This window comes from Barbus barbus, assembly GCF_936440315.1.
Source record: "Barbus barbus genome assembly, chromosome: 49".
Taxonomy (NCBI): Eukaryota; Metazoa; Chordata; class Actinopteri; order Cypriniformes; family Cyprinidae; genus Barbus; species Barbus barbus.
Window position 1 is genome coordinate 3,613,803 of NC_136727.1, and position 25,282 is coordinate 3,639,084.

Below are 25,282 nucleotides of genomic sequence, written 5' to 3' on the forward strand. Positions count from 1 at the left end.
AAAAATAGATATCACTATTCTCCCTCCATGATTCTGAACAAAACAGACAACTAAACAAAATAACATGTAATTTACTAGTTTCTAGAAAAAAATTGCTGCAGTCTATTTATAGAATACAGTATTCAACAAATTGATAAAAAAATTAAACAAATGGTTCATAACCAGTTTTGTGTAAGTTACTTCCAAACTGTAATATATTATATATAATGTAATATTAATTATAATGTAATATAATATATTACTTGTTACTGTTATTTAAAAGTAATTCCTTACCTTACAATATTACTATCTCAGAATTGTAATGCGTTACTTGACTCCTGTATTACTTTTGAGTTACTTTCACCAAAATATCTACAGAAGTAGAACTTAACATTCTAAAATGACAAAATGTACTAGAGGTACATAAAGCTCATAAAGTTAAGAGTAATACATCATTCGTAACTGTAAAGGGTCTACTTTTATTTGTGTGCACTCACAATACCAACAAAACGTTGTGCTTTTATTTTGAACAGGAAAAAATGAACCGAAAGTCAGCGAATACATGCCTCACAGACATGATAAATATATCCATAGAAAGCTTTAAATTACTACTTAACGAAATAAATAAAAACGAAAACAAAAACTATTTAATATAATCGAGCCATTGTCCACAAATGGCGAAAACATGGAACAGTGGTGAACCTTCCCAGGAGTGGCCGGCCGACCAAAATTACCCCAAGAGCGCAGCGACGACTCATCCAAGAGGTCACAAAAGACCCCACAACAACATCTAAAGAACTGCAGGCCTCACTTGCCTCAGTTAAGGTCAGTGTTCATGACTCCACCATAAGAAAGAGACTGGGCAAAAATGGCCTGCATGGCAGAGTTACAAGACGAAAACCGCTGCTGAGCAAAAAGAACATAAAGCTCGTCTCAGTTTTGCCAGAAAACATCTTGATGATCCCCAAAACTTTTGGGAAAATACTCTGTGGACTGACGAGACAAAAGTTGAACTTTTTGGAAGGTGTGTCCCCCATTACATCTGGCGTAAAATTAACACAACATTTCAGAAAAAGAACATCATACCAACAGTAAAATATGGTGGTGGTAGTGTGATGGTCTGGGGCTGTTTTGCTGCTTCAGGACCTGGAAGACTTGCTGTGATAAATGGAACCATGAATTCAGCTGTCTACCAAAAAATCCTGAAGGACAATGTCTGGCCATCTGTTCGGGACCTCAAGCTGAAGCGAACTTGGGTTCTGCAGCAGGACAATGATCCAAAACACACCAGCAAATCCACCTCTGAATGGCTGAAGAAAAACAAAATGAAGACTTTGGAGTGGCCTAGTCGAAGTCCTGACCTGAGTCCTATTGAGATGCTGTGGCATGACCTTAAAAAGGCGGTTCATGCTCGAAAACCCTCCAATGTGGCTGAATTACAACAATTCTGCCAAGATGAGTGGGCCATAATTCCTCCACAGCGCTGTAACAGACTCATTGCAAGTTATCGCAAATGCAGTTGTTGCTGTTAAGGGTGGCCCAACCAGTTATTAGGTTTAGGGGCAAGCACTTTTTCACACAGGGCCATGTGGGTTTGGATTTTATAAAACAGGTGCAGTTGATGATTTTTATCAATTAATTTATTAAATTCTGATTGGATATAAACAGTTAGGTCCACCCTAGTGAACAAAAGTATACTTTATTGTATTTGTAATATAGTCCCTGCTTTAAAAGTACATTGCAAATATAATAACAAAAAATGTACTATTTTTAAATATACAAAAGGTATATTAGCAGCATACTTTTGACTATTTTCAAAATACAACTTTTAACACACTTTAAAATAATTGTAATTTAGTATATTTTCTAAAAAAACATATTTTCCAAAAATATGCTTGAATTTAAATTTCTGTAAATTTTTTATAAGTATATTTATTTGCATTTTACTTAAATATATTTTATGAATATTTTTTTACTGTGTGCTGAAAATGATCTTTGTAACAATGCATTGAAAGTGTACTTTCAAAGTACATTATTAAATAACCTGTAGTTGTAGTATGTACATTTTTGAGTAATTTTTAAGTTTACTTCTTCATGCTTGGAATTTACTTAATTACTTGGGCATACATTGCTTTCAGAAAGTAAAGAAAAAAATAAACAAATAAAGCGAATGCATTATAAAGTGTACAGTCAAGTAAACACTGTCTATATTGCAAGGCCAAAAAGTGAAGTTCACGCACTCTGCATTAATATTATATCACTGCATTATTATAACATCATTATAAATTGTATGGAGAAACAAAGCTGAAAAACAACAATTGGCAATGATATCTGTATAAAGCTGCAGAAGTAGTTCCCCAGGAGTTGTTTGTCTCTTTCAATATTGTTTGGAAGTGGAATGACATACAGTTTGTCCTTAGACCTAATAATTACACATTTCCATTTGAGTGATTGTGGATGGACAGCAAATACATTATGAGACAATATGTAAATGTTCAGGATATATTTAGCTGAACATCTCTAAGAAGAATCTCTTACACACACACTCTTTAGTGGAAGCAGAAGATGCCCATCCTCACACTTGAAAGCCATCAGGGTCAGCATTTCCATCACTTATTAATTAATTTCCATCACTCATCTCTTTTTAAGAGTCATGTTATTACAAGAATGATAAAGAACACTGCTCACTGAAGAAAAGAAAAAAAAAGATTTTTGATGCTGTTCACTTTATTTAAACAATTCCTTTTGATTTAACATCATATATCAGGTTTCCCGTTCAAACATGACTGCATTGAACAGACTTGAAACAACCGTTTTCTTTTACTTGCTTATTAAATAATGTTTTTGGAGAAAATATGTTTATAGAGTATAGGGCTGTAGGTTATTATAACTAATTAAAAGCTAAACAAATAAATACATAAACAATAGTAAATATATTTACTATTTCACTGGAGAGAAAAAAAAATAATTGAATTTGCTACATTTGTTTAAAGAAAGTGGTTGCAATCCATTTGTTTTAGCTACATCGAAATAAACAAATTTAGTTGACCAACTTTCAACATTTTTATTTAAATGTAGCTAAAATAAATGGATTGCAACCACTTATCTTAAAAAATTAAATTTTTTCATTGTACATACATTTTTCATATTACGCCTACATTACACCTTTTTAATGTAATAACTTTTACTTGGGCTATGGCAAAATATATATTTTTAGTGTTTCCTAAAACGATTCAAAACCCGCGGCCGTGACGTCACCCGTCCAATCACAGCTGAGCTTCATTCAAACTCAAAACTTTAACTCAGGAAGAAAAGGTAAGTATTTCAAGCTTCTTTATTCCTATTTAAAGCACTTTTGAACGTTTATGATTTATTTTCGTATCTTATTATTTTAACCAGCTCAGCAACGCTAATGCAGAGAGGAACTAACACGCCATTGCATCAAAGTTATCAACGGCAAGTGTTAAATATGCAGTGTTTTACACCACAGTTTGTTAGTGGGAAAATAAAACATATAACGTTATTTGTTTGTGATTTTCTTTCTCAGTCGGACACAGACAAACAAGTCCGGTGATTTTTGTCTTTTAAACCAGGAGGACGGCTGAGAGATCTAACCAACACATAAAAGGTAACGTCAAGACAAACACATTCACTATATTACAGTAACGTTACTGTTAGTTTTAAACTTTGTGTTCATCTGTATTTATGATCCACGTCGTCAGTTTCATCGAGCATAACCATAAACCATGTGATGCTAATTAAGTTTACTAATGCAACCGAAGCCTCGGTAAACAAGCGGCTCGAGGAGCATTTATGATGGCTGTTTTGCTAACGTTGTTTACTATTTCAGAATATTTCACACCACATGAAGGACATCATGATATCCAAGCATCAAGGATGTTTGATGTAATGTAGTGTGCCATATAAGTAAAATGCAAATAAATATACTTATAAAAAATTTACAGAAATTTAAATTCAAGCATATTTTTGTAAAATATGTTTTTTAGAAAATATACTAAATTATAATTATTTTAAAGTGTGTTAAAAGTTGTATTTTGAAAATAGTCAAAAGTATGCTGCTAATATACTTTTTGTATATTTAAAAATAGTATTTTTTTGTTATTATATTTGCAATGTACTTTTAAAGCAGGGAATATATTACAAATACAATAAAGTATACTTTTGTTCACTTGGGTGGACCTAACTGTTTATATCCAATCAGAATTTAATAAATTAATTGATAAAAATCATCAACTGCACCTGTTTTATAAAATCCAAACCCAAATGGCCCTGTGTGAAAAAGTGCTTGCCCCTAAACCTAATAACTGGTTGGGCCACCCTTAGCAGCAACAACTGCAATCAAGCGTTTGCGATAACTTGCAAATGAGTCTGTTACAGCGCTGTGGAGGAATTATGGCCCACTCATCTTGGCAGAATAGTTGTAATTCAGCCACATTGGAGGGTTTTCGAGCATGAACCGCCTTTTTAAGGTCATGCCACAGCATCTCAATAGGACTCAGGTCAGGACTTCGACTAGGCCACTCCAAAGTCTTCATTTTGTTTTTCTTCAGCCATTCAGAGGTGGATTTGCTGGTGTGTTTTGGATCATTGTCCTGCTGCAGAACCCAAGTTCGCTTCAGCTTGAGGTCACGAACAGATGGCCGGACATTGTCCTTCAGGATTTTTTGGTAGACAGCTGAATTCATGGTTCCATTTATCACAGCAAGTCTTCCAGGTCCTGAAGCAGCAAAAAAGCCCCGGACCATCACACTACCACCACCATATTTTACTGTTGGTATGATGTTCTTTTTCTGAAATGTTGTGTTAATTTTACGCCAGATGTAATGGGGGACACACCTTCCAAAAAGTTCAACTTTTGTCTCGTCAGTCCACAGAGTATTTTCCCAAAAGTTTTGGGGATCATCAAGATGTTTTCTGGCAAAACTGAGACGAGCTTTATGTTCTTTTTGCTCAGCAGCGGTTTTCGTCTTGTAACTCTGCCATGCAGGCCATTTTTGCCCAGTCTCTTTCTTATGGTGGAGTCATGAACACTGACCTTAACTGAGGCAAGTGAGGCCTGCAGTTCTTTAGATGTTGTTGTGGGGTCTTTTGTGACCTCTTGGATGAGTCGTCGCTGCGCTCTTGGGGTAATTTTGGTCGGCCGGCCACTCCTGGGAAGGTTCACCACTGTTCCATGTTTTCGCCATTTGTGGACAATGGCTCGATTATATTAAATAGTTTTTGTTTTCGTTTTTATTTATTTCGTTAAGTAGTAATTTAAAGCTTTCTATGGATATATTTATCATGTCTGTGAGGCATGTATTCGCTGACTTTCGGTTCATTTTTTCCTGTTCAAAATAAAAGCACAACGTTTTGTTGGTATTGTGAGTGCACACAAATAAAAGTAGACCCTTTACAGTTACGAATGATGTATTACTCTTACCTTTATGAGCTTTATGTACCTCTAGTACATTTTGTCATTTTAGAATGTTAAGTTCTACTTCTGTAGATATTTTGGTGAAAGTAACTCAAAAGTAATACAGGAGTCAAGTAACGCATTACAATTCTGAGATAGTAATATTGTAAGGTAAGGAATTACTTTTAAATAACAGTAACAAGTAATCTATAATATATTACAGTTTGGAAGTAACTTACACAAAACTGGTTATGAACCATTTGTTTAATTTTTTTATCAATTTGTTGAATACTGTATTCTATAAATAGACTGCAGCAATTTTTTTCTAGAAACTAGTAAATTACATGTTATTTTGTTTAGTTGTCTGTTTTGTTCAGAATCATGGAGGGAGAATAGTGATATCTATTTTTAAATAAAATATTGATACAATATAGTTAACATAAATATGAAAAATAATACTTCTTTCTAAAGTACTTTGTGAACTATATTTGCTCAATTTTTGAGTTTGTTCAATAGTTTGAGTATGAATGCAATTTTTTTGCATCAATATAGCAAAACAAACTTTTAATCAAACTTTGCTCAGTCTTATTTTAAATAGGACAAGGACAAGCAAGACTTAGATAAGTGATAAACTGTATTTCTAAATCAGTAAATTTGCAAATAAAGTCTGATGATGCAAATTGTAATTTGTGGCCTTTCGCATCGTATGCAGTTTAAAAGCGGCCCGCTTGGCCTCTGAATTTGAGTACCCCTGATCTATACAATAGTTTGTGTTTATTTATGTTAAAATGTATATTCAATTATTTATACAAATATAAACAAATACAATTAAAAGCAATCAGTATATAGTATAAAGTATATTTTATGTTCCTAAATGTATGCATACATACATATTTTTTACGGTGTCAAAATGTCACACATTGTTTCAGTGTATAACCAAACATACAAAAAGGCAGGTTAAATTTTTGCAGTAGTACCCAGAATATATCATTTCAAGTTTACAATTGGTTTTAGTTTCAGACCTTGTAGCTCCTTAAATGTGGTAAAACAATTAAATTGGTGAAACAAAGTGCTTACAATACACGCAAACTGTGTTCAGTTACATAAGAGTAGGCCTATTGCAAAAAGTTTGATAACTATTTATAAATATTATAGAAGTTATATAAGATATTGTGTGTTTATTCAAAACAATTTTGGCAGATATTGTTTCTGATGCCACATTGTGCTCATAAACATCTGTACATGTCTGTGATTATCTATTTCTTTGTGGCAGATGTCGTCTTCCCTGTTGCCAGTATTAGCTGTTAACAGATTCACAATGTCTTATGGGAGGCCTGTGACAACACATCATGTCAGTGTAGATGAATACTGGCAACAGTTGCTATGGGTTTGGGCGAACTTCAGCATAGTTTTTAGGTACATTAGAGAAGCGAACTATTTTTATTTGGGCTGCTTTTTCATTGACGCCCCGCCACATATATTCAGGAGAGAGCAGTTTACTAGGTTTGTTCAAAAGAAAATACTTGTTCAAGTGAGACTCCTCTTGCCATACCGCCTCAATGGAGTTTGCAGCATCTATGTTCAGCTGCTCCCTGCAGGTTTTGGTGAGATGATGTACATCCTCCAGTGAACCTCCAAATGTAGCACCAGCATAATAATAATCACCTTCCCCAGCTGGAATGTATGCTTTAGATTCTGGTCTACGCTCATATGTTAATCGATCCCTTGGAGCATCAAAGAACCAAGGATGTATCACGCCTACCAGACGACCCAAAGACTCCGCACCCCACCGGCCATAGAACTTTGTATCTACATCAAGGCAAAAAATATAGTCGGCCTCATTGACTAGTTCATTCTCTATTAGTTTTTCCAGTTTTTCCATCCTGCTCATACTGATGTCCTGCCATCTGTTCAAACTCTGAACCTTTAGAACTGTCAAACTACGGTTTTCACCTATCTTTACTTCAGGAACTGATTCTGGTTGATCTGTAAACAAGTAGTAATGCACTCGAAATCCAACAAAATAATGTTGCTCTGCTGACTCCAGAAAATCTTTGACAAAACGCATGTATCTAACAAAGAGAAAACAAATACAGGGATATATGTTATGGTTAATTTATCATTGAATGATTACTATTTCCCGAAACAAGGAAAAACAGAGGGGAAACAAATGAGAATTATAAATACAAGATGAGAGGTATAATTTAGACTTACTTCCCCAAAGCGAAGACAGTGGTTGCTATAGTGAGATTTTGTTGTTTGTAGAAAGAGTCGATGAGTGTGGACTCAAAGGTTCCCTCCCAAATGATTGGAGCTGACCATGGTGTCACAGAAGCAACATCTGTCCGACTTCATAAAAAAACAAAAACAAAAATAAAAAAAACACAATAAGCACTGTAATCATTCCATCCATTCCATTTAATACAAGAAGTTGATATAAAAACATAATACTCACCCTACCAACGCACTCGGCTGGTTGTACAACAACCTGTAATGAAAATAAGCAGAAAGAACAACAGACATTTTATTGGTTCATGAAGTTGATACACATTAAAAAAACATACACATTTTTTTTTTTTCATCTATGATGTTTTATTAACAAAGTTCGGGAGGAGCACGTCAGATACTTAGCCTAATTAAACACAAGTGGTACGCAATCAAGTCAATCAACTCACGGACATAAATACAGCTGACATACCTCCACTCATTTGACGGTCTATCAGCATCCCTCCACCACCCCTTCTCCACCAATATCACTAAGTTCTCACCATACCACGGGGGGATACTCTGGGTTCGGGCCATTCCCGAGCTCAGAGCCCTTCCCCAGGACAGCACGCCAACTACGTATTACCATACTCGCCAAATACGCATTACGTAACTCGTGCTAAATATATGTAAGTGTGAACTTGTGAACTATCTCTGGTCATCTGACCAGAACCACAAAAACAACGATGAACCAAAAATGTTTTTGTCTCGAGCAGTAGACCACATTAACTACAGATCAGCCTAAAAATAAAGTCACTTTTAAGAAGATGAAGTTTTACACACCCTGGCGATGAGCGCAATCCAAAGCTCGTTTGCTTCCATTTTGGCCTGATTAAAACAGAGTCAAACTCTTACTCATTTGAATCTGATTATGTTGTGTGTTTGATTGTAATGCACACCATTACTCACTTGATGATGGCTTGTTCTGTTATCTGCTGACTGCAGCTTAAAACGGTAAAAAATAAAAATCAGTATTGCAAACTTCTCAAATCAAGAGAACAACATACACTCAGGGCCGTTGCCTCATAATAACAGAGTCAATCTCTTACTCAGTTGAATCAGATTATGTTGTGTGTGTTTGATTGTAATGCACACCATTACTCACTTGATGATGGCTTGTTCTGTTATCTGCTGACTGCAGCTTAAAACGGTAAAAAATAAAAATCAGTATTGCAAACTTCTCAAATCAAGAGAACAACATACACACTCAGGGCCGTTGCCTCATAATAACAGAGTCAATCTCTTACTCAGTTGAATTTGATTATGTTGTGTGTGTGTGTGTGTTTAAAAATGAGCATGTACATTAATACTAGCATGTGTCTGCATGTTTGTGTGTGTGTGTGTGTGTGTGTGTGTGTGTGTGTGATGTATGAATACGCACATCATTACTTGCTTGAAGTCTTGTTCTGTTATCTGATGATTGTAGCTTAAAACAGTAAAAAGGAAACAATTATTCGGTAATGCAAACTTCTCAAATCAAGAGAGCAACACACACTACATCACCATGTTTTTCTAATTGCACTAAACTCACCTGCACTGGATAAGTTTCAAGTAAATGAGCCTGTAAAGAAAGACAAATAACTTAATGAGGAGATATCTCTGTAAACGTGTAACTGTTTAATCCTTTTCTAAGAGTGTAGAGTTTTATATCTTATGCTTGTCATTTACACAGAAAATGCAGAGTAATAATTTGCTTAATATTGTAAGGTTGAAAATCAACCATAACTTTTGTTTTCCTGTTTCCTTTCATAACCAGAACCACCCTTAATATAACACATATTGAGAATAAAATTAAAATGTACACATTTTTAAAGGGGTTATACAATGCAGTTTTAGAAATGTATAATATCTTTCTCAATATTAATTCTAAACTTATTTCTAAAATAATGTGCATAAACAGAATAGAGTAGCAATATTATACTAAATACTTCATGTAGGGGAGCGCGGGGCACAAAGTAACGCGGGGTTAGTAACACGTTTTCTAAATATTTCCACACATGCTAGCATAACCAAATTTACAGTATTTACTAGTTACCATATCAACATTATATAGAGAAAAAAAGTGCGCCAAAATTCAAAAGTCTTTTGAAGATATCGCTGAACATTTATTTTACCATAGTAAAATTATATTTGTGGCTTAAGTAAATTTTTCATCTCAGTTTTTATTACTAATTTAAAAAGAGACAAATATGCTATTATTTTAATCTCCAATCTGTTATTTATCAGTTTACATTTTTTTTTAATGCCCCGATAACTAGCAGAAGACACTAACCGGTTTTAAATTAAAGTTGCACAGATGGGGTAAAGTGTAACACTGCGTTACAATCTGCCCTGTCGTACTGTTCTATGACATTAGCGATGTAATTCACACTATTTACTTTAATACATTTGAATGAGAAACGACGAGAAACAGGTGAATAAAGACTGACAATCCTTGTTTAATGTTCAGAAATTATTATTTCAAGATATGGAAAGCATTTTGGCTCGTTTATATGGGCCGTCCCATGTAGGTTGCAATGTTCATTGTCAAACTCAAAAATCAGATTACTTTTAATTATTAAAAAACGCCATTATTTTATTTTAAAATAAATAATTATTTTATTTTACTGACAAAATATTTTAGTTTATCTTGTATATTTTTTTCATAAGATCAGATAACATTTTAGGGTGTCATATGGTCATGTTACAACGTGCCCCTCAGCTGTTACAATGTACCCCACCTAGGGGCATGTTGTCACATTTCAAATTTTTGAGGGTAAATAAAGAAAAACGTATACACTATGAAACAAAGCGACATATTTGTACTAGACAAGTGTGAAATTACTGTGGATAAAAAAATTATACTCTGAACACCAACTGGATTTACACAATTTGAGAAAGTCAAAAATTGTTACTTTGTGCCCCGCTCTCCCCTACTCCTCCTGGCCACATTTCAAGCAGTGGTAATGCTACCGACTTCTGAGAAATAATAATGCATTATTATCACATCAATTCACAACCCAAACACTAAGACAAACAATGTAATATTGCTAAAAAGTAATTACATACCCACTCAATGCCATCCCAAAGAACACAATGATGAGAACATTCCGACGGCCCAACATTATTCCTGGAATACTTATGTCCACACTGATATGAAGTTAGAGACATAGGCAGAAGTGAGAGGAATAAAGCTGTAGAGAGAGATTTGAGAGATGTAGGACAAGGAAGGAGGAGTCTGTGCATTTTAGAGTCAAATAGACACATTAGGGTGCAACAAACTGCAGCTTAAAGTATGAGCCGGCACATAGGATTTAAATCAAACTTCGCTTATCAATACATACATAAAACACCTGCATATACACCTATAAATTACTCACATATTCATGTATACTATTGGATGTTCAATATATGAAATACACGTGCACACTAATATGAAATCCATACCAATACATATTATGTTAGTAATGAATGCATATACACTTGTGAATAACTTGCGTATACATATAAACTTGATGCATGCATACACCTATAGACACTCGCTAACACATATAAACACGATCCATGCATATACACCCACAACAACACACGACAGCACTGATGTTAGTGACCTAATCTCTACCTTTTGTTGTACATCAGACTGACACATTCACTTATTTGACATTACAGCACCAGATGGACAGTCTCCTTCACATCCAGACTCCCTGATAGTGCTGATCTCTGCTGTTATTGGATCTCTGTTGATTGTAGCTGCAGTCGGGATCTTCTGCATCTGCAGGAAACACAGAAAAACTGACCAAGAAGGCAAGTGGTACAAACAAGTATTACGGAATAACCCTTTTTAAAGAAGAAGAAGCAGCAGCAGCAGCAGCCACAATGTGTGTAATTACTGGGTTTGGCAATGATCCAATGACACAATTCTATATTTCTCAAAACTGCATGAAAACACACGGGATATAAACACAGAAATGCTAATCTAAATTATTTCAACAAGTTGGCCTACTCAACACTTTATGACCATACATGTGTAAAGATCCAGCTCTCTGCTGGTGTTCAAATGAACATTTCTATGTTGATGTTTCATTTGAGCTTCAATTTCACCATACAAAAAAAAAAAAAAAAACAGCTACTTAACTTTTATTAAAAGTTCCTCTGAATTTGATTTATAAATTATCTAAAAAAAAAAGGTTTTCTTTCTTTTTAATGATAGTCACAGGATGTTTGTACAAGTGAAACGGCTCTAATTGTATACATTAATTTGTTAATATCACTAAAAACAAGTGAGGATTAAACATTTCTGTGCATTAACAACAGCTTTGAACAAGAATATCATCTTTGAAATTTGTGTAGTGTAGAACTGCTTTGCTATACAAGGAATTAAGAATAAAATGGTTGTGTGAACCTAATATTAAACCATGCAAGCACTAAATGCAAGTAAAAATCAGCATTGCCGAGTGTATAAACCAGTGTTACTTTATGAATTAGTAATGTATAAGTATGCTGTGATCATAAATTTTAAAGGCTGCAAATAAATTTTATAAATATACAGTCCGGCATTCTGCGGGTTTAGAGTGAAACATGAGATCATTAACACACAAACAGCTCATGATCCAGCAACTTCTGCTTCTCACAAACTCTATATCATTAAGTGCACTTGGTTAGAGCGCATTTGAAAATGCAATAGGTGCCATCAACAACATCAGTTATAAATCTGTTGTCAACAAAACTTTATGGTCTCCTTTTGGTTTTCTACCAATAGAAAATCTTGATAGTTTAACATTTGAAAGAAAAGAAATTAAGATGGCCATAAATATTAGTACGCCTATTGCAATTTTACTGTTGTTCTGTAAATATGCCATTTTGTTCTACTACTTTTAAAGACCCCTGGCAATTTGAGGCTGTAGCAGCTCAGTTTGTAAGTGGAAAAATAAGATCTGCTGTGGTCTGACACATTTCCATTTGTACAGAGATGTGGTTTGACAAACAGAGTCTGCACAAGCATGAGTCTATTACAGGATATCTGTGGTGCGTGTCAGTGGGTGTTTGTCTTGATGTGTCAATAGCATGTGGTTTAAAAGTGTGTTTCCATTTTAGACATATGATAGTCACAGTTTGCCTTATGCTTTACTATGAAATACCCATCAGTGCTGGTTTTTCTACAAAAAAAAATCACATTAAATAGTAAAATTACTGTAAAGTCTAAAAATACAATATACTTTGAAAGCTGAGACTTTGTTTCATATGAAAAGTAAACTACTGTCTTGTCTGACAGCACGTTGCCAGTGTCCTCTTTGCAATTTCAGGTCTTGTAGTTGCAACTAATGAGCTGATGAGTTGAATCAGGTGTGATTGATAAAGGAGTCATGCAAAATGTGCGGTGTTGGGGAGGCTCCAGGAACGAGTTTGGGAATCCCTGCTCTATCTGATAAGCTATGTTTTTAGCTGTTTTCCAAATGCATCATGAGGCCGTTGATCGCATTGAATGATTTCTCATGATCTCCCAATGCTTGTGATGCTTTTGGCAAAGACAGCTGTGTTTGAATCACAGTCTATGGTTTGAATAAGCGCAGTGTCAGCAGCGAACGCTCTTTGATTGTTTGCTTGTCTTTCAGTATTTATATATGTACAGATCAGTTCTCTCTCACACAATTATTTGCTGACATAGTTTATTTTTGCACTTCAAAGCTTATTTTACGCATTACACTTCGTGCTAAATCAATGAAATAATTTAAAAATACCATAGTATCGATATTTATTTGTGTGGATTCTTTCTGTACAACACCAGTATTAAATTTATACTTCAGGATCAATCCGTCCATCAGTAGAGTGCACCGTCATTGTACACGTCTTTGGATACACTCAAAATTTCACAATGCGCAAATATCTAGAAAGAGCACAAACTCCACAATTAAAAAGTTATTCATCACAATGTATTCAGTGTAAAAGAATAACACTGTTCATCAACAATCTGTTGTTGGCAGTTGAACGGCTATTAGGAAGAGGCGTTGATGAGAAGTCGAACCCCAAAATGTTAAAGATGAGTCAGAGAAACGCAATTACGTGGAAAAGGTCACGGTTGACTTAGGCGGAAGTACCGAGTCAGTGTTTACAAATGTGCGGAAGGAGGACCATATACACATATTCAAATGTCTTTGTGTCAGTTTATCGTTTAAAATACCCATTTCGTGTGCGTATCCTGGGTGTTTTAATATTAAAAAGCCTACTGACTCGGTACTTCCGCCTAAGTCAACCGTGACCTTTTCCACGTAATTGCGTACGAACGCGCATCAAAGGCAGGTTCTGTTGTGGGTTGCGTGTTGCCCACTATTGATGTGATTGCACAGGATAGAATGACTGATAAATTCAAGTTCAAGTTCAAGTTGAGCTTTATTGTCATTCCGCTACATGTGGGGACATACAGTGGAACGAAATGTCGTGTCTCGCAGGACCACGGTGCTACATAAATACAGTCATACAACAATGAAGTAAAAAAACACTATAAACCTATACACTACTAACAGATTTAACTATAAGTATACTAATATATATATATATATATATATATATATAGGTATTTACCCTATACAAACTAAAAGAATAAAGGATAAAAAATACAACTATACGAATGCTTCACATAAATATTACCCTATACAAACTAAAAAATAGAAGATAAAAAATACAAACTATACGAATGCTTCACAAATACTGTACATGTGCAAAGAGAGACATTTGAGTCAGCAGCTGGTTGGGGAACAGTGCAGGATGATTTGTAGTGCATGAGCATGTAAACATACATATATTGCTGAGTCTTTTGTGAGATTGTGCACACGCAGCAGTGTGTGTAAGTGTCCATAGTGCACATAGTGTAAAGTGTAAGTGTCCATAGTGCACATAGTGTAAAGTGTAAGTGTCCATAGTGTAAAGTGTCCATAGTGCACATAGAGGAGAGTGTCCATAGTGTAAAGAAAAATAAGAATAAAATAAATAAAAAAATAATTAAAGTTCCATACAGTTTTTCTTTGGTGTGGTAAGGTTTGGGGTGGGGGGTGGTCCATGTTCAGGAGGTAGGGGTTTGCATGGGGTTTCAGAGGGGGGCGGGGTGGTTTGAGTTCAGGGCTCTCACAGCCTGGGGGAAAAAGCTGTTGAGCAGTCTGGCGGAGCAGGCTCTGATGCTCCGGTACCGTCTTCCTGATGGTAGGAGCTGGAAGAGACTGTGGGAGGGATGGGTGGAGTCCTTCACGATGCTGTTGGTTTTGCTGGAGCATCGTGTAAGGAAGATGTCCAGGATGGAGGGGAGAGGGGCACCGATGATCTTTGCAGCTGTGTTCACTGTCCGCTGGAGGGTCTTGCGGTCAGCAGCACTGCAGTTCCCGTACCAGACAGTGATGCAGCTGGTCAGCACACTCTCAATGGTGCCTCTGTAGAATGTGGTGAGGATGGGTGGAGGGAGACTTGCTCTTTTCAGCCGGCGGAGAAAGTGTAGGCGCTGTTGTGCCTTTTTGGAGAGTGACATGGTGTTGGTGGTCCAGGTGAGATCCTCTGTGATGTGCACCCCCAGGAATTTAGTGCTGCTGACTCTCTCCACAGTCGAGCTGTCGATGGTCAGTGGGGGGTGGTCAACGGAGTTTCTCCTGAAGTCCATCACAAGCTCCTTTGTCTTCTCCACATTGAGGGACAGATTGTTTGTGCCACACCATTCAGCCAGCTGTGCCTCTCTGTAGTGCGTTTCATCGTTGTTGCTGATGAGACCTACCACTGTTGTGTCATCAGCAAACTTGATGATGTGGTTGGAGCTGAACTTGGCAGTGCAGTCGTGGGTCAGCAGTGTGAAGAGCAGCGGGCTGAGCACACAGCCTTGTGGGGCACCTGTGCTCAGTGTTGTAGTGCTCGAGGTGTTGTTGCCGACACGGACTGACTGAGGTCTTCCAGTTAGAAAGTCCAGGATCCAGTTACAAAGGGAATTGTTAAGGCCCAGCAGGTTTAGCTTATTTATGAGCTGTTGTGGGATTATTGTGTTGAATGCCGAGCTGAAGTCAATGAACAGCATTCTAACATAGGAGTCTTTATTTTCTAGGTGGGTAAGAGCCAGGTGGAGGGTGGAGGAAATTGCGTCGTCCGTAGAGCGGTTTGGACGGTATGCAAACTGGAGCGGGTCGAGTGTGTTGGGGAGGCTGGTTTTGATGTTATGCATGACTAGCCTCTCAAAGCACTTCATCATGATTGGAGTCAGTGCTATGGGACGGTAGTCATTGAGACAGGACACAGGTGATTTCTTTGGTACCGGTATGATTGTTGTGGATTTGAAACACGTGGGGACGACTGCCTGACTCAGCGAGGTGTTGAAGATATCTGTTAGGACATCTGTCAGCTGTGCAGCACAGTCTCTCAGAACACGGCCAGGTATGTTGTCATTGGTCAGTATAATGAAACAAGATTGTCATCCTCTTCATGGAACAGTTCAAGCATGTGTGAGCACTTTTAGCTCAAGATTAATTCAGCCCCGGTGTTATAAGGAACGATATAAAAAGTCATTTTTACCAACAGCCATTAGCTTATATAATCGATGTCATATTAGATGATTGATGTATTATTTTAAATTGTATTTGTGTAATATAGTGTAGAGTGTATTATGATGCTTGAAACTATGGGGCTGTATGAAATATTGTATTATGAAGTATCTTTTCCTTTTTATTAATTTTTTGTGATGAGCTGCTGTGACATGTGAATTTCCCTTTGGGATTAATAAAGTTAATCAAATCACAGAACAGAGCAAGGCGAGCATTTGTGCTTATAAAACTTAAACTTTTTTTATTTATTTTTGAAATGACCGATCGTTTCGCTAGATAAGACCCTTATTCATCGTCTGGTATCGTTTAAAGCGCTTTGAAGCTGCACTGAAACTGTCATTTTGACCTTGAACCGTTTGGGTCCCATTGAAGTTCATTATATGGAGAAATGTTTTCATCAAAAACCTTAATTTCTTTTCGACTGAAGAAAGAAAGACATGGACATCTTGGATGACATGGGGGTGAGTAAATTATCAGCAAAAGTTTTTTTAGGGGATCGTGACAGTGTCCAGATACTAACTTGTGGGCCATTATGATGATGATGATGGTCTGCACCTACTCTGAATGAGTTTTCACTAATGAGGTAAACCAACCATCATCAGGAAACAAAACACGGTTGAATGTGGACTCTGGAGTGTTACTAATCGCAAAAAGGCCTTTGTTTGAGAAACTGATATAATTGGCAAACATTTGTTTGCAAGGTTTTCTGGTTTACCTCGATGCAGTTAGGGTGCTCTTTGTGTGCCAAAGTGTTTGTTTACTTGTCAAACATTCACCCTCAAGTGTCGGATATTGTGGTCTCCAGATAGATGGTTCGGGTCCAAGACTTTGGAGCGTTCAAGTCATGTCGGATACATCGTATTTATGAGTTGAACACATATGAACACCACCACAAAGAGTGGGAAACTCATTTTTTTTTTAAGCCCAGAGTTTCTGAGTTGGGGGCGTGTCAGTGAAAAAAAAACGTGTCTGATGCAATGGACCCCAGTGTTGCCAAGCAATTTTCAGGGAAAGTTGCTAAAGGAAGGTCCAAGGAAGGTTTGTTGGTAAAAGTTTCTAAATGACGTCATTATGTAATCACGATGCAAAATTGTGTCACTACATCAAATCAAGTCAAAAATATATTTTATATATTTTAAGTAAAATAATATAAATACTAATATAATATTAAAATATAAGTATTTTTAAGTACAAAATTTAATTGTTCAACAGTTTTTGATCAATTGAACACATTTTTGAACGATTACAATTTAAGTTGTATATTTTTATTAGCTAGTAAACCACACATTCTGAACAATCATATTTTTAAGCAGTGTGTTAGTAGTTAGTAAGTGTGCTACACTCTAAGAAGTCTGTAAAAATAGGTCACAAGCCACTATGTTAATATGAAGGAATTTTCCTTATTGATTTTTCACAGGTTTTTTTTTTTTTACCTGCATTTTAAATTACACATTATATTTTGTGTTTTCGGGTTGCAGGGTTACAATGGATAATAGATAACTGATAACGGATAATATCCTTGAAAATTACTATATAATACCTTTTCCATTTTTCTAGATATTTTTCTTACAGTGTACTAACTGATCAACAATCACAGGTACAAGCTACTATCAAGGTGTATCATACATGAACAATGATTCAATTATTAATATGATTATTAAATTTAACAATTGCAAATAGTAGCAAACTTAATTAACGTGATGTGTGTACTGCTAGGCATTTTTAATTTTCTCTTTTTGTATAATTTAGATGGAAAACACATGTCTTTTTATTGTTTGAGCATGGCTGCCCTAGGCAGCGGGAGTTTTAATTCATTGACAAGGCGTCATGCCGTGAAAATAGATTCGAAATCTAGTGTTGAGGATTGTAGTTTAGCGGTGGAGAGGTGGTTGGTTGTGAGAATGTTGTGTCAGCTTCGAGAATGAATGGCGCGGTTGTTGTGTTTATGAAAACTATTGAGTTGGCGAACATCGCGGTTGAAAGTGAAGTCATAATTGACAATGCGTTTGTTTCGGTGCTATCGTTGTCCATGCCGTCAAAGAAGGTTATCCTGTCAAACGTACCGCCTTTCATTAAAAATGAGGTGCTTGCACAAATGTTAGAGCGATACGGTAAATTAGTCTCACCAATAAAAATGATTCAAATTGGCTGTAAAACATGTAGTGTCGTTTAGACGCTTTGTGTTTATGGTGTTAAAGGATAACCGAGAAGAGTTGGACTTAACGTTTAACTTTAAGCACAATGAATTCAATTGTGATTTTTGCCACAACCAATAACATGAGATGCCTTAGTTGTGGGGAAATAGGACACTTTGTGAGGGCTTGTCCGAGAAAAGAAGAAAACTCTAAACATAATGTTCAGTTGGTCTCAGTTGAAAAGGCAGGTGAAGAGGAGGTAGTACAAACTGTTAGAGAGGAGTTGCCTACAACAGCTAGTGTAATAATGCACAAAAATTTGCAGATGTAAACCAAACTGATCTATCAGGTGATGTAGCAACTTCGAAACAAATGGGTGATGAAAGACGAACTGTGGTTGAGATGGAGGAAGATTCTGTATCTGATAAGATGCAGTCACGAAAGACGAACTGTGGTTGAGATGGAGGAAGATTCTGTATCTGATAAGATGCAGTCACGAAAGACGAACTGTGGTTGAGATGGAGGAAGATTCTGTATCTGATAAGATGCAGTCACGAAAGACGAACTGTGGTTGAGATGGAGGAAGATTCTGTATCTGATAAGATGCAGTCACTTAATGGTTCAGGTGATAAGCAGAGTTCAGACAAAAATCAAGACATGGAGATGGTAGGAGATCATTGTTTATTGGAAGAACAGGATGAGTGTGTTTTTAAGACACCACAAAAGAGAAGAATGAAACAGCGTCATTACAGTAAACCAAAAAGAATGGATAAAGTGGACTCGAGTCAAACTGATACTGAGAGTGAAACTGATCTTTCTGAGTGTAACAGTTCTCAAAGAACTTTATTCCAGTTTCATATCAAGTTGAATAAATTGTAAAGGGAAGATTATTGAAGATAAGAGCTCAATTTGAAAATCAGTTTTATGTTTTTTTATGTATCTATATTCCCACCAATGCAGTTGAAAGAATGGGTTTTTTAAATATATTATGTAAAGCAATAAGTGATTGTAACATCGAATATTTGTTTTTAATAGGAGGGGGATTTTAACTGTACAGAAAATGCCTCTGATAGAAATCATGCTGAGCCCCATATGGCTTCTCGAAAAAGACTTATTCAATTAATAGAAATGCATGATTTAATAGACATATGGAAAAATTTTCATAAGAGGCAGTTTACTTGGTGTCATTCATATAATAATATGTTGTCGTTAGCAAGGTTGGACAGATTTTATGGTTTTAGTCATCAACTTAATATTTTCAGAGATTGTTTTATTGTTCCAGTCAGTTTTTCGGATCATAGTTTAGGTTCTATAAAACCTAAGAGTGCGTTGTGGCATTTTAATAATAGTTTATTAACTGATTTGGAATTTAGGGGTATTTTTCATTTTTTTTGGAATGAGTTTAGAACCAGAAAGTCTGATTTCCAATCCTTGCAGCAGTGGTGGGACTTCGGTAAAATACAAATTAGACAATTGAGTCAACAGTATGCTTGCAACATCACTAAAGACTTAACTAATTTAATGGAAAAATTAGAAGAAGATATAAAGAAACTTCAAGAATCTATTGATGCTGAACAAAATCAAGACCTTATTGGAACTTTATATAAAAAAGGAAAGAATTGGCAAAATTTTTAAACCTGAAAGCACAAGGGGCTCTGATCAGATCCCATTTCTAGAATATAGAGTGGATGGATATACCTTCACATTTTTTTTTTTAATTTGGAGAAAAAAAAATGGTCAAAAAAGATGTATTTATGGCTTACGTTCCAAGGGTGGTGCACTCTTGTTGAATCATATAGAGATTCGTAAGAGGGCAGTAAAGTTTTATGAAGAACTGTATAGCAGCGAGCTTACACACAGGTCAGACAGTGATAATGTGTTTATTGAAGGTCTTCCTCAGGTATCGGATGATGCCAATGGCGAGCTTTGTAGAGTGTTGACTTTAGAAGAGCTACAGAAAGCTCTTCAAAGTATGGAATGCGAATAGATGCCCTATCTGCAGACTTTTATAAGTCATTTTGGCCTGAGATTGGTGCAGATCTGCTTGCAGTCATCAAGGACAGTTTGAGCAGTGGAAAATTACCACTGAGTTGCCACAGAGCAGTCATTACTCTACTGCCAAAGAAAGGAGACCTGAGTGACATTAAAAATTGGAGGCCTGTCTCTTTGCTGTGCAGTGATTATAAATCTAAAGTGTTAGCAAATAGATTAAGTAAGGTTTTAGGTGAAATTATTCACCCTGATCAGACTTATTGTGTTCCAGGTAGGCACATTTTTTATAATATTTCGTTTCTTAGAGACTTTCTTGATATTGGTAAGCTCTTGGACGTTAATTTTGGTTTAATATCAATAGATCAAGAAAAAGCGTTTGATGGAGTGGAACATAGTTATTTATGGGATGTTCTAAAAGCTTTTGGTTTTAATAAAGTTTTTATTGATAGGTTGAGTCTTATATTGTGATGTTGAAAGTTTACTGAAGATAAATGGTGACTTATGTGCCCCCTTTAGATTTTTTAGAGGTATTAGACAGGGGTGTGCTCTGTCCAGGGATGGATTACAGGGGTGCAGGGGGCCCGTGGGGCCCCTAGCCCAAAACAATTTGCAACGCTTATCAACAATGTATTTTCGTTTGTCTATTTTAGAGGGCCTACATTCTTTGATCCTCTGCCTACAAGGGCCCCTGACCCTATAGGGAGGGCGTTTGGCTGCCAAGGGCCCTTGAATTGTGGTGGTGGTGCTGGTGGGGGGGTCAGTGCTTTCAGGGGGCCCCCGGCCCTGCTATAGGAACTTTAAAGGGAAATGGGTGCATGGGAGCCTACTTTTAGAAGGCCCTCTTAGGCCCTCCTATTATAGTCCTGGCTTCTGGCTATCAGGGGGTCCTAGGGAGGATGGGGGCTTTGGGGGCTTTTAGAGGGCCCTCTGATTATGAGGGCCCTACTAGGAGGCCCTAGGGAGGAGGGTGTAGTGTACCTTTAGAGGGCCATCTGATTACAAGGGCCCCTACCATGGGGCCCCTGGCTTCTGGGGGGAGGGGAGGGGGGCGTGTTAACAGCCTTACAGAAGGCCCTCTGACTAGGGAGCGGTAGCATGGTGGGATGGAGGCGGTTAACCTGCCCGCTGAGTGGCCCCCAGACCAGTGTAGCAGTGTAAGAGTTTGACCAGTGTAATCACTCCCAGGGCTGTAGTGGAGGCTAAATGCAAGTAAACACGGTTTACCCACCTCTGAAATTTCAAAATTAGAGTTTACCCACTTCTCAATTGATCTAAATGCACATCATAGTATAGTTTATGCACAAAATGTGATCACAGAATTCGTAGTTCACCCACCTCTTATTTTACCACTACACCCCTGATCACTCCGTTCTGTACGGGGATATGGTACACAGGTGGATTCTGGCATGGTTCAGCTGGACACGGTGCACATGTAGTGTGATCACTAACCGTGCCCCAACATGGCTCTCACTGTACGTTCACACCAGGAGAGACCAAAGCGAACACGTCGCCAAGGCCGTTGAAGAAGCTTCGTTGTTGAATTTGCTTTATTCACTTTGTTCGCTCATTGGAATGTTTGATTTAGCCTGTTACCGTGGGGCGTTGGTAAATCTATATATTAGAATTGGTTTTCACCGAACCGCGTCATAACTCATTACATAAGGTTAACTGACTTTTAACTTCTCTTTTTTGCTCTGGTCGCCCAATTCGCTTCGCTGCCAGTGAATTTGCTTTGTTCGGCCAATTCGCCGACTCTCCATAGAGAAATAATGACTTTCGTCGCTCTGTTCTCTTCTGATGTGAATGTACGTGACATCAATAATGACACTCCAAATAATAAATATTTGAATTAATTTGAGAAAGTTGGTGTTAATAACAGAATAAGACAGATCATATTGCTTAGTTGATTTTGTTTACCCATGCCAACGGTTGCTAAGGGAAGAAAAGCCATGCTTTTAAACAAGGGTATCGTTAATTTCAGCCCAGTTGGTCAGTAATAGCAAATGCACATGGATTTGACAGAAAATTAAGCAATTTAAATGAAGAAAAGAAAAGAATTATATGGGCGTGCGGTAGACGTTTCTAGTGGGCATTCCCAAGTTGAAATCATGGATATGTTTTTCTTGTCATGGCGCAACGTGTTTTTTTTTTGTTTCAATCTGTATTATAGTATGCTTGCCCTCCTAAATCTATATGGCATAAAGTAAAAGAACGAAAAGTAATGTAATAAAAGTAGATCTACAATCGCAAATTTAAACTGATAAAGACTTCCATGAGCCGGCAAGAAGACAAAAGGATCACACAGCTAACGACAACATTAACTGTAGCTACGAAGTTTTAAGGTAGGACAATAGGTTTCATTTATCATTTGCCAGCCGTGGCTCTAGTTGGCAAGAAATTCACCTCACATATTATTTTGAGCGCATCATATTTCTTGTTGGGTCTATTTGTTGCACCTTATACCATCGTCAGATTTATACATGTCAACTTGCATCTGGCAAGCTAACGCCCGGCCACCTCTCAACTACATGAGCGCACTTCTCCACAACATTCTGACAACCCACGTGTAAACCTGCTGTTTATCTAAGTTATTGGTTTATTAAATATGACACGGGTGGGTAGTATTTGTGATTTCGCTTACTTTACCATTTCATTCTGTTGGTGTCCTTGAATTTATTTGTTCCTGGCCCTGCGCATGATATGGCTGCCCCCTAGCTACGAGGATGTAATTGTCTTCTTTGGGAAAGCTGCAAAGCAACAATTGCAGATTATAACAGGTACCATACATGGCATTTTGGTTCACTTGGTTCATAGATATTTCCATTTCTATTTCGAACTAGCACATTCTGGATAATTCAAACAAATAATGTTTGTTATGGTACGATCTGGTTGTGCTACGTTGCTACCTGTCTCTATAAACAGAGATGGGTAACCTGGTGCTAACATTAACGTGAGGTAATGGCATTAGGCTGTACTGATTATAATTTGAGATCCAACTTACTGTATCAACTTAAGCCACCTTCTTTTCACTTTTTCCGATGTAAAAAGCGGCAAAAGATAGTTTTGTCAACATCATTCTGCTTTTACAACACGGTATGCGTACGCCGCACTAGTTTGTGGCATGATGACGTAACAACTAGCCATCCCAGACAATGCTGGCGTTTTTTTATTTTTTTAAGGGGGGGGCCCTCGCGAACGTTTTGCCCAGGGGCCCACACAACCCATAATCCGTCCCTGTGTGTGTGTAATAGGCTAAAATCAGAGGCAGGAAGCCAGCAAACTTCCTAAAAAGACGTAAATCGAACCGAACCGAAAGCGTTTAATAGTTTAAAATAATAAATAAATAAATACAACAACTTACAGTTTACCAATAATGGGAAAAGACAGATTAAACCAAGGTTCTTCATACTGAGTTTAGCGATGACACCGAGCAGCGCAACTTACAATGAACAGAGGCTTGAGTTGACATAGGTACACCACGTGATGGAAGCAATATTTGATTTGATTGATTGTGGATTGGTGTTGGTGTTTAGTGACGGGGCGATCACACTTAAGGCAAAAAAAATAAAATATTCCTATACAGTAAATTACATCTAATTGAAAAAGTTTCCCTCGTTTAGAAATATTTTCTTTTGATAATATAGGCTATAGGCTACTGCATGCATGCAAATGTTAACAGCCTACAGGAGGTGCTGTTGTCGCAATCACAACTTGGAGATAGTAATCAAACTATAACTCGTTTTCTTTTTTTAATAATTGTAATTTCTCTTTTTTGTCTGACTGGTTTATATATGCTGACGGCTACGAGTTACGGGTCAGGACAACAATGTCTCAGTCCAGTATCTGCTTCAAATCTTGTTTATTGATCGTGCATGAATATTGTGTGGTTCTGTAACAAATTAAACAAATACAAACATGAGTGAATAAATATATAACAATTGACATGTATCAACTAGTAAACAAATGAATAACTAATGGAAACTATTACGCTGTAACACTGTACTGCAGCTTAACTTCAAACTGCCTAAATTACTATGTAAATTAACTCAAACACAAAGCATATAGAAAGTGCGCTGATGTGCATGCGTCGTTCACGTGCACGCGGCTACTGCTGCTCATGTGGTGTTGCTGATGTAGTAAACAACTCAGAGCGCCTACATGCTGTTATACTATAACAGAGTCATTTTGCTTTTAGATAAATACACATATGCATGTAACATGAATGTTAAATGACTCAAATAACAGCTGACTGACGATAACGCAGTCACATAACATCATCAAGTGTAAACATCTGCATGTAACTGTCGTATTCGGTGTTATACATGTCAAACAGTTACTTGTATACACACTCGGGTACTTACATCGTGATGCACGCACACATATACACAATCGATGTACACTTTGAAGATATAATTCACTCGTTTCCTCTCTAAACTATATAATGCACAGCCGAACTCTCTGTGTTCTACCACTCACTTTCCCACTCCGTCACCTAGCGAACCCGAGCGCAAACTTTTGCACAGTCCATTTCAGTCTGAATGATGGGGGTGTTCGGGAAAGTCCATGTTTCGGGGAGATATTTTCTACAATAATGTTCTGTATACTTCATATGGAGCATTTTATCTAATAAATAAATAAATAAATAAAAAATAAATAAATCATATTAAAAACGCTAAACAATGATTCCAAAGCGATATTCATCTATCAGTTAAATTTTTGTTCACCCTTGTACTGAACAGGTCTGAATACACTGTGATTAGGTATAGACTATGAAGGAAAACATTTAAATGTTAATATGCCGAATGCAGATTCAGCAATGCTAAAGAGACTTGCTAATTCAGCCTAACATACGTTGATACAAATTGACTCGAGAAGTTTGAAGTTGTCTCAAAACAACACTTTGATGCAAATAAATGTCAAAAATTGCTTATGCTTAGCTGTTAAAGTAA

At 36.9% G+C, this 25,282-nt stretch overlaps 1 protein-coding gene across 3 annotated transcripts; it reads right to left on the reverse strand.

Moving 5' to 3' along the window:
- Window positions 1-6,172: 6,172 nt before the first annotated feature.
- Window positions 6,173-24,827, reverse strand: LOC306867854 (globoside alpha-1,3-N-acetylgalactosaminyltransferase 1-like). Of its 3 annotated transcripts, none has more exons than XM_079413773.1 (11): window positions 24,695-24,827; window positions 11,262-11,411; window positions 10,709-10,833; window positions 9,192-9,221; window positions 9,042-9,086; window positions 8,766-8,801; window positions 8,570-8,605; window positions 8,444-8,488; window positions 7,851-7,883; window positions 7,610-7,744; window positions 6,173-7,467 (listed from the first exon to the last, which is right to left on the reverse strand). In XM_079413773.1, the coding sequence occupies exons 3-11, from the start codon at window positions 10,762-10,764 to the stop codon at window positions 6,777-6,779; spliced, it is 1,107 nt and encodes a 368-aa protein (XP_079269899.1). In that variant the 5' UTR covers window positions 10,765-10,833; window positions 11,262-11,411; window positions 24,695-24,827; the 3' UTR covers window positions 6,173-6,776. The 3 variants fall into 3 exon arrangements, with proteins under 3 accessions (XP_079269899.1, XP_079269900.1, XP_079269901.1); XM_079413774.1 differs by lacking the exon at window positions 8,444-8,488 and adding an exon at window positions 22,980-23,080; XM_079413775.1 differs by lacking the exon at window positions 8,444-8,488.
- Between the last annotated feature and the right edge of the window lie 455 nt (window positions 24,828-25,282).

Coding starts and splice junctions, on each gene's coding strand:
- LOC306867854 (XM_079413773.1), bottom strand. CDS start 10,764: ATGTTGGGCCGTCGGAATGTTCTCATCATTGTGTTCTTTGGGATGGCA. Junction 8,802..9,041: donor GACTTCAAGCAAGTAATGAT/GTGCGTATTCAT, acceptor TACCGTTTTAAG/CTGCAGTCAGCAGATAACAG. Junction 8,606..8,765: donor ACAGAACAAGCCATCATCAA/GTGAGTAATGGT, acceptor TACCGTTTTAAG/CTGCAGTCAGCAGATAACAG.